General features: G+C 41.8%; 1 protein-coding gene across 1 annotated transcript in view; it reads right to left on the bottom strand.

Moving 5' to 3' along the window:
- Positions 1-14987, bottom strand: part of IMPG2 (interphotoreceptor matrix proteoglycan 2) — an 87771-nt gene that overhangs the window by 36428 nt on the left and 36356 nt on the right. The window contains exons 7-9 of the mRNA XM_044285576.1: positions 12564-12596; positions 12386-12449; positions 10116-10141 (exon numbers count right to left, since the gene is read on the bottom strand). Coding sequence (XP_044141511.1) covers positions 10116-10141; positions 12386-12449; positions 12564-12596 — 123 coding nt within the window. The remainder of the gene's footprint in view (positions 1-10115; positions 10142-12385; positions 12450-12563; positions 12597-14987) is intronic.

The following is a 14987-nucleotide window of genomic DNA, read 5'->3' as shown; positions in this document are numbered from 1 at the left end:
TAAGAAGAAGACATATTAGGTATTTCCACATCTATAATGACCTGTTCTATAAAAATATTATATTACTTACCCCCTAAGGTGAAAACCATAAAAAAAAAACTGCAAAAAAAATGCAATTTTTGTCACCTTTCATCACAAAAAGTGTAATACCAAGCCATCAAAAAGTCTTATGCAACCCAAAATAGTACAAATCAAACCATCATCTCTTCCTGCAAAAAATGAGCCCCTACATAAGACAATCGCTCAAAATATATATATATGGCTTTCAGAAAATGGAGATGCTAAAACATGATTTTTTTTTTTCAAAAAAGATTTTATTGTGAGAAACTAAAATACATTTAAAAAGTTGATATATTAGGTATTGCCGCATCCATAACAACCTGCTCTATAAAAAATATCACATGATCTACCCCCTAAGGTGAATTCCATAAAAAAATTTGAGTGATCAAAAAAATCATATGTACCAAAAAATGCTACCTATAAAAAGGTCAACTCTTTCCGCAAAATATGAGCCCCTACACAAAACGATCGGCAGAAAAAAAATATATAGCTTTCAGAAAATGACACAAAAAACATGATTTTTTTTCACAAATGCTATACTATATTATTATTTTTGGTTTTCAAAAATGCTTTACTATGTAAGACTCAAACAACAAAAATTACACATATTTGGTATTTTCGCGTCTGTATCAACCTGCTCTATAAAAGCAACACATGATCTATCCTGCCACAACAGCCATTTTGGTTAACTTGCCTCGCAAAAAGCGTAATATTGAGCAATCAAAATTCAAAAATGTACCCCAAAATAGTATCAATAAAACTGTAACCTCATCCTGTAGTTTACAAAATGGGAGTTTCTACTCTAGGGGTGCATAGGGTCTTCAAATGTGACATGACAACTTAAAATTTTCCCAGCGACATCTGCCCTCCAAAATCCTTATGTTGCTCCTTTCCCTCTGCGGCCATACAGCAGTTTACCAACACATGTGGGGTGCTTCTTTAAACTGGATAATCAGGTTAATAAATATTGAGTTTTCTTTTGCTGCTAACGCTTGCTGTGTTGCAGGGAAAAGTAGATTAAAATGGAAAATTTGCTAAAAAAGTGAAATTTTGAAATGTCACCTCCATTTTCCTTTCATTTTTGTGGAACAGGGTTAACAAAATTTGTAAAATCAGTTTTGAATAACTTGAAGGGTGTAGTTTCTAAAATGGGGACATTTATGGGTGGTTTCTACCATGTCAGCCCTACAAAGTGATTTCATAACTGAACTGGTCCTTAACCCCTTAAGGACCGAGGACGTACCGGTACGCCCTATTTCCCGAGTCCTTAAGGACCGAGGACGTACCGGTACGTCCTGACTTAAAATCTGAATTCCGGCGCCGCGGGGGTTAATCGAAACGGGATTTCGGCTGAAATCATTCAGCCGGCATCCCGTAACAACGCAGGGGGGGGTCATTGGACCCCCCCGTATCGGCGATCGCAGAAAACTGCGTTTCCGGTCCATTCGGGTGTCCTGTGACCCGATGAACCGGAAAAAGACTGCGATCGGTGGCGTAATTTTACACCACCAATCGCAGTCCGAGGATTTGCAGAGGCGGAGCTGGCCCTGGTGCTGAACGCCGCTGTCCAGGGTGCTGATTGGTGCAGGGGAGAGAGGCGCGAGATTCAAACTTCCTGCGCTCCTCTCTCCCCTCCTCTTCCTGTCCAGCACCCTGACCGTGCAGCATCGTCCAGCACCAGCTCCTGTGTCCCCCTAAATCGGCATCCATCACCCTCCTGCACCCATCGCCACCCAGGTAGGTTAGGGTCAGTGAGGGAGAGGCACCTTTAGGCAGGGATAGAAGGGAAAAGTTAGAAAAAAAAAAAAAAAAAAAAGCACATTTATTCCAAACTTGTTTTTTTCAACTTTCAGACCCCAGACCCCCCCTGCCACTTGCCCCCCCCCGCATCCCCCCCACCACCGTCCCCCAGTGGACTTTGAGCCTGAGATTCCGGATTTCGCTGGCAATCCTGGAATCCAGATTCCCACAGTGGGGTTTACTGAAATAGACTTTTTTAGTTTTTTTTTCAGTAACCCACTGGTGAATTTGATGGTGGAGCAGACGAATCTGTACGCCCAACAGTTCGTCGCTCAAAACCCAGGCTCAGTTTTGGCTAGACCCGGTGGCTGGACGCCGGTCAGTGCAGCCGAAATGAGGACATTTTGGGGCCTCGTGCTGCATATGGGTCTAGTCCAAAAACCCAGTGTCAGGCAATACTGGAGTGGGGACGTCCTGTACCAGACCCCACTGTACAGTATGGTCATGATACGTCACCGGTTTGAGGCCATCCGGAAATGTCTGCATTATTCCGATAATGCAGCATGTCCACCCCGAGGTGATCCTGCCTATGACCGGCTGTACAAGATACGGCCGGTCATCGATCACTTTGGGGCCACATTTCAGCAGGCCTACGTACCTGGAAGGGAGGTCGCGGTTGATGAGTCTCTCGTTGCGTTCAAGGGGAGACTCAGTTTCCGCCAATACATTCCCACAAAGCGGGCGAGGTATGGCGTGAAGCTATACAAAATTTGTGAGAGTACCTCAGGGTACACTTACAAATTTCGTGTGTACGAGGGGCGAGATTCCCGGATTCAACCACCAGAATGTCCCCCCACTCTGGGTGTTACCGGGAAACTCGTGTGGGACCTTATGTACCCACTGCTGGATAAGGGTTACCACTTGTACGTGGACAACTTTTATACCAGCATTCCCTTGTTCAGGTCCCTTGCCGCCAGATCCACGTTCGCTTGTGGGACCGTGCGGAAAAATCAACGCGGCCTCCCTGCCTACCCCCTCCAGGTACCTATCCCCAGGGGTGAGACCCGTGCACTTACCAGTGGAAACCTGTTGCTGGTCAGGTATAAGGACAAGAGGGATGTCCTTATGCTGTCCACAATCCACGGTAACAGCACCACCCCAGTCCCTGTGCGAGGTACCGCGGCAACGGTCCTCAAGCCCGATTGTATCGTCGACTACAATCGGTATATGGGAGGAGTTGATCTCTCTGATCAAGTCCTCACGCCATATAACGCCATGCGCAAAACCCGGGCATGGTACAAAAAAGTTGCGGTCTACATGGTGCAGGTTGCCATGTACAACTCTTTTGTACTATCCCGAAGCGCTGGCAGCACAGGGACATTCCTCCAATTCTATGAGGCAGTCCTCAAAGACCTGATCTTTTCGGACCGGGAAAGAGCAGGCCGGAGTACCTCGGGAACTGGAGGCGCCCGGATCGTCCCTGGCCAACACTTTCCAGGTGTGGTCCCCCATACTGGAAAGAAGGGACGAACCCAAAAAAAGTGCAGAGTGTGTCACAAGAGGGGGATACGGAAGGACACCACAACTCAATGTGACACGTGCCCCGATCATCCGGGCCTCTGCATTATCGATTGCTTCAGGGAGTATCACACTTCCATGGAGTACTAAATTTTTATAATCCCCAACAGTTCACTAGAGAACATAAAACACTATGGCTCTCAGACTTTGGAGACACGAAAACAATTTTTCTTTCCCCAAAAAATATTAGTTTTAGTGCAGGCATCCTCAAACTGCGGCCCTCCAGATGTTGTAAAACTATAACTCCCAGCATGCCCAGACAACCTACAGCCATCATCAGGGCATGGTGGGAATTGTAGTTTTACAACATCTGGAGGGCCGCAGTTTTAGGATGCCTGCTTAGTGTCTCCAAAGTCTGAGAGCCATACATATTGGGCATCGTCGCGTGCGTAAAAGTCGTCGCTATAAAAATAACTTTTTACCAAACGCCTCGGATGAACGGTGTTAAAAATATAAAATAAAAACGGTGCCAAAACACCTATTTTTGGGCAAAATTTAAATTTAAATCCATTTTGCCGGTAATAAAGCAAGGGTTAACAGCCAAACAAAACTAAACATTTATTGCCCCAATTATGTAGTTTGCAGAAACACCCCATATGTGGTCGTAAATGGCTATATAGCCGCACGGCAGGGCATAGAACGAAGGGAACTCCATACGGTTTCTGGAAGGCAGATTTTGATGGACAGTTTTTTTTTTTTACACCATGTCCCATTAGAAGCCCCCCCTGATGTAGCCTAGACTAGAAACTCCAAAAAAGTGACCCCATCTAAGAAACTACACCCCTCAAGGTATTCAAAAATTACTTTACAAACTATGTTAACCCTTTAGGTGTTCCACAAAACTAAATAGCGAATGTAGAAACAATTTTAGAATTAAATTTTTTTGTTACATTGCCTCAAAAAAGAGTAATATAGAGCAACCAAAAATCTAATTTACCCCAAAAATTGTCCCAAAACAACAACCACCTTATCCCGTAGTTTCCTAGATGGGGTCACTTTTATGGAGTTTCTACTCTAGGGGTGCATCAGGGGGCTTGAAAGGGTACATGGTGTAAATAAACCAGTCCAGCAAAATCTGCCTTCCAAAAACCGTATGGCGTTCCCCTTCTTCTATGTCCTGCCGTTTAGCCAAACAGTAGTTTACGACCACATTTGGGGTGTTTTTGCAAACTACAGAATCAGGGCAACCCATTTTGAGTTTTGTTTGGCAGTTAACCCTTGTTTTACTCCTGGAAAAAACTGATTATATTGGAAAATTTTCCAAAAAATAGAAATTTCTAAATTGTTTCTCCATCTGCCATTAACTCTTGTGGAACACCTAAAGGGTTAACAAAGTTTGTAAACCCAGTTTTGAATACCTTGAGGGGTGTACTTTCTTAGATGGAGTCACTTTTTTGAAATTTCTATTCTAGGGGTGCAACAGGGGGCTTCAAATGGGACATGGTATAAACAAAACCAGTCCTGCAAAATCTGCCTTCCAAAACCCATATGGTGTTCCCCTCCTTCTATGTGCTACCGTTCGGCCAAACAGTAGTTTACGACCACATATGGGGTGTTTTTGCAAACTACAGAATCAGGGCAACCCATTTTGAGTGTTGTTTGGCAGTTAACCCTTGTTTTACTCCTGGAAAAAATTTATTATATTGGAAAATTTTCCAAAAAATAGAAATTTCAAAATTGTTTCTCCATCTGCCATTAACTCTTGTGGAACACCTAAAGGGTTAACAAAGTTTGTAAACCCAGTTTTGAATACCTTGAGGGGTGTACTTTCTTAGATGGAGTCACTTTTTTGAAATTTCTATTCTAGGGGTGCAACAGGGGGCTTCAAATGGGACATGGTATAAACAAAACCAGTCCTGCAAAATCTGCCTTCCAAAACCCATATGGTGTTCCCCTCCTTCTATGTGCTACCGTTCGGCCAAACAGTAGTTTACGACCACATATGGGGTGTTTTTGCAAACTACAGAATCAGGGCAACCCATTTTGAGTGTTGTTTGGCAGTTAACCCTTGTTTTACTCCTGGAAAAAATTGATTATATTGGAAAATTTTCCAAAAAATAGAAATTTCAAAATTGTTTCTCCATCTGCCATTAACTCTTGTGGAACACCTAAAGGGTTAACAAAGTTTGTAAACCCAGTTTTGAATACCTTGAGGGGTGTACTTTCTTAGATGGAGTCACTTTTTTGAAATTTCTATTCTAGGGGTGCAACAGGGGGCTTCAAATGGGACATGGTATAAACAAAACCAGTCCAGCAAAATCTGCCTTCCAAAACCCATATGGTGTTCCCCTCCTTCTATGTGCTCCCGTTCGGCCAAATAGTAGTTTACGACCACATATGGGGTGTTTCTGTAAACTACAGAATCAGGGCAACCCATTTTGAGTGTTGTTTGGCAGTTAACCCTTGTTTTACTCCTGGAAAAAATTGATTATATTGGAAAATTTTCCAAAAAATAGAAATTTCAAAATTGTTTCTCCATCTGCCATTAACTCTTGTGGAACACCTAAAGGGTTAACAAAGTTTGTAAACCCAGTTTTGAATACCTTGAGGGGTGTACTTTCTTAGATGGAGTCACTTTTTTGAAATTTCTATTCTAGGGGTGCAACAGGGGGCTTCAAATGGGACATGGTATAAACAAAACCAGTCCTGCAAAATCTGCCTTCCAAAACCCATATGGTGTTCCCCTCCTTCTATGTGCTACCGTTCGGCCAAACAGTAGTTTACAACCACATATGGGGTGTTTCTGCAAACTACAGAATCAGGGCAACCCATTTTGAGTGTTGTTTGGCAGTTAACCCTTGTTTTACTCCTGGAAAAAATTGATTATATTGGAAAATTTTCCAAAAAATAGAAATTTCAAAATTGTTTCTCCATCTGCCATCAACTCTTGTGGAAGACCTAAAGGGTTAATGAAGTTTGAAAAAACAGTTTTGAATACCTTGAGGGGTGTAGTTTCTAGAATGGGGTCATTTTTGGGAGGTTTCTATTATCTAAGCCTCACAATATGACTGCAAACCTGAACTGGTCCATAAAAAGTGGGATTTTGAAGATTTCTCAAAAATTTCAAAATTTGCTTCTAAACTTCTAAGCCTTGTAACATCCCCAAAAAATAAAATATCATTCCCAAAATGCTACAAACATGAAGTAGACATATGGGGAATGTAAAGTCATCACAATTTTTGGGGGTATTACTATGTATTACAGGAGTAGAGAAACTGAAACTTTGAAATTTGCTAATTTTTCAAAATTTTTGGTAAAAAATGTATTTTTTTATGCAAAAAAATTAACTTTTTTGACCCAATTTTAGCAGTGTCATGAAGTACAATATGTGACGAAAAAACAATCTCAGAACGGCCTGGGTAAGTCGAAGCGTTTTAAAGTTATGAGCACTTAAAGTGACACTGGTCAGATTTGCAAAAAATGGCCTGGTCCTTAAGGTGAAAATGAGCCTGGTCCTTAAGGGGTTAAAAAAGTAGGTTTTGGAAATAAAAAAATAAAAAAATGAGGAATCGTCCTAAAAAAATAAAATAACATTTACAAGATGATGCCAACATGAAGTAGACATCTGGGAAGTGTAAAGTAATAACTATTTTATGAGGTATCACATTCTGCTTTAAAAGCAGAGACATTCAAATTTCAATTCAATTAGAATTTTTCCAAATTATGTAATTTTTTTTATAAATAAAAGTGAAATGTATTGATTCAAATTTACCACCAACATGAAGTACAATATGTCACAAGAAAACAATGTCAGAATCGCTTATATAAGCAAAAGTGTTCCAGAGTTATTACCACATAAAGTGAAACATGTCCGATTAGCAAAATGTGACTTGGTCCTTATGGTGAAAACTGACTTTGTCTTGAAGGGGTTAAGACCAGAATCACAACACATTCTCAAAAAAATTCATTAAATAGAAAGATGTTTTAAAAGAATCACTGAGAACACTGGAATCATCATCTATTGGTAATAGCCTATAACAGTGGTTTGGGCACCCCTGGTCAAAATTACTGTTACTGTGAACAGTTAAGCAAGTTGAAGATTAAATAATCTCCAAAAAGCATACAGTTAAAGATGAAACACACTTTTCAACATTTTAAGCAACATCAGTGTATTTTGGTTTATTATAATAATAAATTATTATAACAATTATAAAGATATAAAAAGGAAAGGAGTACCTTGCAAAAGTATGGTGTAACAAGGAAATTTGTGCATTCAGATAACTTTAACAGAGGTCTCAGACCTTAAATAGCCATTTAGGGTTAAGGCTTGATCACAATCATCGTTAAGAATGGCCAGATGAAGTAATTTCCAAAGCTTTATAAATATCCACACTCCTCTAACCGTGTCCCAAAAAACAGCAGCCATGGGTTCTTCTAAGCAGCTACCTAAAACTCAAAAATGAGGCCCACAAAGCAGGAGAAGGCTATAAGACAATAGCAAAGCCTTTTAGGCTGCCATTTCCTCAGTTCAGAATGTAATTAAGAAATGGCAGGTAATAGGAATAGTGGAGGTCAAGAAAAGGTCTGGAAGACCAGAAAGAATCTCAGAGACAGCTACTCGTAAGATTTCTAGAAAGGAAAATCGTAACCCCCGCTTGACTGCAAAATACCTTCAGGAAAATTTAGCAGACTCTTAAGTTGCGGTACATTGTTCTGCTGTTCAGCGACATCTGCACAAATATGGAGTTCATGGAAGTAATCAGAAGAAATCCTCTCCTGCGTGCTCACCACAAAATTCAACGCCAGACGTTTGCCAAAGAAATTCTAAACAAGCCTGATGCATTTTGGAAACAAGTCCTGTGGACCAATGAGGTCAAAATATAACTCTTTGGCCACAATGAGCAAAGGTATGTTTAAGAAAAAATAGCACAGAATTTCATGAAAAGAACACCTCTCCAACCATTAAGCATGGGGGAGGATCAATTATGCTTTGGGGTTGTATTTCAGCCAATGGCACAGGGAAAATTGCATGGGTAGAAAGAAGAATGAATTAATGAAATTCCAGCAAATTCTGGAAGCAAACATAACACCAAGTGTAAAAAAGCTGAAGTTGAAAAGAGGATGGCTTCTACAAATGGATAATAATCCTAAACAAGGTTTTACCATGGCCCTCACAGTCCCCTGATCTGAACATCATTGAAAATCTGTGAATAGACCTCAAAAGAGCAGTGCATGCAAGACAGTCCAGGAATCTCACAGAACTGAAAGACTTTGGCAAGGAAGAATGGATGAAAATCCCTTAAAACAAAAATCGGCTTGCAATAAAAAAGCATTCACAAGCTGTGATACTTTCCAAAGGGGGTAGTACTAGGTATTAACCACGGAGGGTGTCCAAGGTTTTGCCTCAGGACCTTTTCCTTTTTTGTTATTTTGAAAATGTAAAAGATGAAAATAAAAATTAGTTTTTGCTTAAAATACAAGGGGTATGTGTCAACTTTAACTTCATGCCCTTTGGAGATCATTTTATCTTCAATTTGCTTAACTGTTCACAGTAGCAGTAATTTTGACCAGAGATGCCCAAATGTTTCCACGCCACTGTATGTGTCCAAGGCCCTGTCACGCAGCGACCATCCAATGTCACTATACCCTTAGGAAACATTTGCAACCCCCTGAAGCCTGCAGGCTATGGCAACCACTCCTGCTCAAATTCTAGGACAAGTTGCGTGGCGGACAATTTAACTCACTCCCAGAGAACCCCTTTAAAGCACATTTGCCTTGACGATTGTTTATCTCACTTCCATTAAAGGGGCTATTTCATAAACAATACCCCTGTCTATATGCCCTATAAGGGCATATATACATTAGAGGTGGGCCTCTACCCTGACCCCCTCTATAAGCTCAAACAGAGAATTCGCTGTAAAAGCAGCTTTTACTGTGGTGGACCAGTCATAGAAAGGCTGAAAAGTGACTTAAAAAGTCATCCAAATCCCAAATGCATATTTATTATCTTTGCCCCTTTGGCCTCTTTCACACGAGCGTGACGGATTAGGACTGGATGCGTTCAGGGTGCGTTCAGTGAAACTCGCACCATTTTGCAAGCAAGTTCAGTGAGTTTTGTCTGTGATTGCGTTCAGTTGTTCAGTTTTTTCCGCGCAAGTGCAATGTGTTTTGATGCGTTTTTCACGCGCGTGATAAAAAACTGAAGGTTTACAAACAACATCTCCTAGCAACATCAGTGAAAAAACGCATCGCACCCGCACTTGCTTCCGGATGCAATGCGTTTTTCACTGAAGCCCCATTCACTTCTATGGGGCCAGGGCTGCGTGAAAAACACAGAATATAGAACATGCTGCCTTTTTCACGCAACGCAGAACTGATGAGTACACAGACACATTGAAATGAATGGGTCAGGATTCAGTGCGGGTGCTATGCGTTCACGTCACTCAATGCACCCGCGTGGAAAACTTGCTCGTGTGAAAGGGGCCTTAGGCCTCTTTCACACGGGCGTCATGTTTTTTGCCCGGATAAGAGGCGGGTGCGTTGCGGGAAAATGCGCGATTTTTCTGCGCGAGTGCAAAACATTGTCATGCGTTTTGCACTCGCGTGAGAAAAATCGCGCATGTTTGGTACCCAGACCCGAACTTCTTCACAGAAGTTCGGGCTTGGGATTGATGTTCTGAAGATTGTATTATTTTCCCTTATAACATGGTTATAAGGGAAAATAATAGCATTCTGACTACAGAATGCTTTGTATAATAGTGCTGGAAGGGTTAAAAATAATAAAAAAGTTAACTCACCTTCTCCTCTTGTTCGCGCAGATGCCACTCTGTTCTTTAGCTGTGGACTGAATGACCTGAGGTGACGTCAGATCACATGCTCCAATCACATGGTCCATCACCATGGTGATGGAGCATGTGATCTGACGTCATCAAAGGTCCTTCAGCCACAGATAAAGAACAGACCGGCATCTGCGCTAACAAGAGGAGAAGGTGAGTTAACTTTTTTTATTATTTTTAACCCCTCCAGCACTATTATACAAAGCATTCTGTATTCAGAATGCTATTATTTTCCCTTATAACCATGTTATAAGGGAAAATAATACAGTGAATAGACTGTCACCTAGAACCCATGCGTGAAAATCGCACCGCATCCGCACTTGCTTGCGGATGCATGCGATTTTCACGCAACCCCATTCATTTCTATAGGGCCTGCGTTACGTGAAAAACGCACAAAGAGGAGCATGCTGCGATTTTCACGCAACGCACAAGTGATGCGTGAAAATCACCGCTCGTGTGCACAGTCTCATAGAAATGAATGGGTCAGGATTCAGTGCGGGTGCAATGCGTTCACCGCACGCATCGCACCCGCACGGAAAACTCGCCCGTGTGAAAGGGGCCTTAAAGTAAAAAATATCAGATCACTGCTTGGTTTGGGGATAATTTGCCAGGTTTATCACACCAAATAACAGTACTCACTCACATGTAGCGTTGAACACATGTAAAATACTACTGTGGCAAAATTAGACATTTTTTAAGGCACAGTTTGATGTGTCTTGTGGCATCTGTTCTTTCTATAGTATAAGGCTACTTTCACACTTGCGTTCAGAGCGGATCCATCTGAGACGGATCCGCTCATATAATGCAGACAGTGGCTCAGTTCAGTACGGATCCGTCTGCATTATATTGTTAAAAAATTTCTAAGTGTGAAAGTAGCCGCAGACGGATCCGTCCAGACTTTCAATGTAAAGTCAATGGGGGACGGATCCGTTTGAAGATTGAGCCATAGTGTGTCATCTTCAAACGGATCCGTCCCCATTGACTTACATTGTAAGTCTGGACGGATCCGCACGCCTCCGCACGGCCAGGCGGACACCCGAACGCTGCAAGCTGCGTTCAGGTGTCCGCCTGCTGAGCGGAGCGGAGGCTGAACGCTGCCAGACTGATGCATTCTGAGCGGATCCGCATCCACTCAGAATGCATTAGGGCAGTACGGATGCGTTCGGGGCCGCTTGTGAGCCCCCGTGTGAAAGTAGCCTAAGATCATTCTACATGGAATAATACTTTGCAGCATTGGAAACCTTAAGTCTAGGGCAAAGCAACACAATTATCCATTGACATGCATCGTGTTGCAGTATTTATATTGGTGACATCTGATTACAATAAAGTTGTAAATAAATGCAGCCTTTGTCACATTAAGACCTCATGCACATCATCGTATGTATTATGCAATCTGCAAATTGCAGATCATCTGTGTGCTTTCTGCATCCATATATCCATTCTGCAGAAAGACAGAATGTGGACCATTGACCCACTGAAGTCAACAGGTCTGTAAAAAATGCAGATGCAACAATGACGGTATCTGTATTTTGCGGATCCGTGATTTATGGATCGCAAAACAGATACAGTCATATGCATGAGGCCTGATACATTGCAATGGGAGACATATGCGATTCAACACCTCCAGCGCAGAACGAAATTCTAAGGCAAAAAAAAATAAATTAAAGAAAATTGCACAACAAAGTTACATCTTTTAGGCCTCGTTCACATTTCTATTTTTCACTGATGAGTGCTGTCCGCATTTCTGCAGACAGCACAAGCACCCACTGATTTAAATGTGTCTGTTCACACTTCAGTATTTTTTTTACTGACTGTGGGTCAGTAAAAAAAATCATGGGGACATGCACTACTTTGATCCGTGATGTGGACCAAGCATGCCCATTGAAGTCTATGGGTCCGTGAAAATCACTGACACGCATCCGTGTTGTGTCTGTTTTTCACTGATGACTAATAGGAGATTCTTTGGAAATAAAATTTTAGCTGAGCAACGTCAGTGAATTACGGATGACACACGCATGATAAAAACAGACACACGGACAAACCACGGATCCTTCACGGACATCTTCATGGATGAAACACGCACCCTTTTTTTATGGACGTGACACTGACACGGAAATGTGAACGAGGCCTCACATGTGACTTTTTATGACCAGGAAATGCTCATTAAAACATTGGCATGTAGGCATATCCTTGCATTCAATAAAAGACACAATTTTATGTTTTTATATTACTTTTATGCTCTTTATTGTCCAATAAATATCTGAGTTTGCACCTGTCTCCAGTTCCATAATGTTACTGCAACCTCAGCATACATGTTACAAAAGTATTGTTTCCTATTTGTCTAACTAGCAAACTAGGATTTCACTGGAATATTACATAAATTTACTAAGCATTATAGCTGCTTCTTACCTGCACAGATGAAGCCATAGAGCAACGTCTTTTCTGAGTGGTATTCAAAGTAAGATAAAAAAAAGTCTAAACTTGAAGAGGTCTCAACAGGTTTGGTATCCTTTGCTAAGAAATTGTAATGAAATATCTATGTCTTAACCATCCTTAAAACAACGTAAGGGTTTTTTCTAGGAGTTTGATATTGACGACCTATCCTTGAGGGGTTCTGAAAAAGCTTTTTTGCCATAACTTGCACAAAATTTAAGCTCCAATATTCATAGAACTAGGTTAGAAACACAGTTGCATTGGATATGCTGTGATTTACCATGAATCACATGGAACCACTTTATTTCTAACTTATTTGTATGTAAAGTTCCTCAAGTGGGAGAAAGACCTTATGGCATATTAGCCAAATAGTAAAAATCCTGCATGAGCATCACAGATGAGAAGGACAATTAGCAAAAGAAGACCACAGAGAAGGAAGATACAGACTTGAAGAAGCTGGAGGAGATCTTCAGGCAAGAGTTACGAGTCTGTATAGGAGAGGGTGTCTCTATGGGGAGTAGTATGTGATGAAGATGCAGGAAACCATGAAGACCAATTTGTGAGGGGGAACTACGGGGAGCAGCATATAAAAAAAAATTGGAGGGAAGCCGTATAAGGGGAAAGTGAGGGGGAACCACGGGGAGCAGTATGTGAGAAAGTGAGGGGGAACCACGGGGAGCAGTATGTGAGAAAGTGAGGGGGAACCACGGGGAGCAGTATGTGAGAAAGTGAGGGGGAACCACGGGGAGCAGTATGTGAGAAAGTGAGGGGGAACCACGGGGAGCAGTATGTGAGAAAGTGAGGGGGAACCACGGGGAGCAGTATGTGAGAAAGTGAGGGGGAACCACGGGGAGCAGTATGTGAGAAAGGGGGACACAATGGGCAGCAAAATGTCTGGTGGGGGAGCTTATAAAGCAGTCTGTGGGAGGTGGCATAGGTAACATGGAAAGCAGTCTGTGAAAGAGAAGAGGCATGGAGAGAAGTCTGTATGAGAAAGGGGACAAGGACAGCAACCCTGTGTTAGAGGGGGTCCATGAGAGTAAGGGAGTCATAAGGAGCACTCTGTGTGAGAGGGAAGACCATGCGAAGAAATCTTTGTGAATAAGGGTTCATCATGGGGTACAGCCTGTGTGAGTTAAGGGGCATTGGGAACAGTGTGAGTGAGAAAGAGAAAGATGGCATGGGAGAGCAGACTTGAAAAAAAGGGGAGAATTTGGAATGGTCTATGTGAGAAAGAGGGGGCATGGACAGCAGTCCTTGTGAGAAAGAGTAAACCAGATGTAAGGCAGTCATTCTAAGTCAGTGTTTGAATCTTTAAATAGGCCTTGAGACATGACTTGGAACGATTAAGGCATTCTACATAAGGAGTGATAATACCCCCCAAATCCTGGCCTTTCATCCAGTTAATCCAGTACTCTCTGCTCTGCACTTTCACCCCGAAACAGCTGTCTGCAGATGAGGTGCTGGCTTATTTAATATCAGAGTCAAGGCCTATTTATAGGGTCGATCATTGACTTATAGGATATCTGCCTTAAGTCTGGTGACATCAGAGGCAGGGCTTGTTAAGAGCTCATTTACATCCCTTCTTTCATGTTAAAACAGTTCTGGAACATCTATTCTTATGACTCTATGTTGTACTGTTCTTCTCTTATTCCTGCTAGACGTTTATGAATAAAGGAACAGATGGTTCCCTGCAGGAACACACTACCGACTGGTAACTCCCATCTGTACCTTTATTCCTAAACTTCTATCAAGAAAAGAAGAATGGCACAACATAGAGTCTTAAAAATAGATGCTCCAGAATTGTCAATTCATGTGGAATATAATTATTTACTAAAAGAGAACGATCTGCAGTGGTGACAGGTCCTCTTTAAATTTTTAACCCTATATCATCTGAGCCCATCAGTCTTCATGAGTCACTGACCAATGACCTTTCATTCTTCCAGATAAAATAAAAGCCCTTGATACAAAAATAATAACTTTGTACACAACCATCTATTATTTCAATCTCATAGGTTGTTTGCTGCTGTGGTGTTCATCGAGCAGAAGGGACCCCATCCCATAACATAGATCAAAAGTACCCTCCTGTCTGTTGCTATTACTTGTCAATCACACTCCCCCCATATCAGAACAGTTAGGGGTCTCAGGGGTGGGACTTCCCACTAATCACATATGAATGTCCTATTCTTTGGCTGTCAATATGAAATCCTGGGGCGGGGGGACCTTCAACCTCTAGCTTGGGTTAGGTCTATTTTTTCATAGACTCCTTATCAGTTGCAATGGATACTTTTATGATAGGAGGCCTTGGGTCACTAGCATGGGTATTTAGAATACTTGGTAGTTTTCACCCAGCCACAAATCAATTAATTGAATTTGGTACTTGTTTTTGGTGGACACCAG

This window comes from Bufo gargarizans, chromosome 3 (assembly GCF_014858855.1).
Source record: "Bufo gargarizans isolate SCDJY-AF-19 chromosome 3, ASM1485885v1, whole genome shotgun sequence".
NCBI classification, from domain to species: Eukaryota; Metazoa; Chordata; class Amphibia; order Anura; family Bufonidae; genus Bufo; species Bufo gargarizans.
This window is presented reverse-complemented; position numbering and strand designations above follow the sequence as displayed.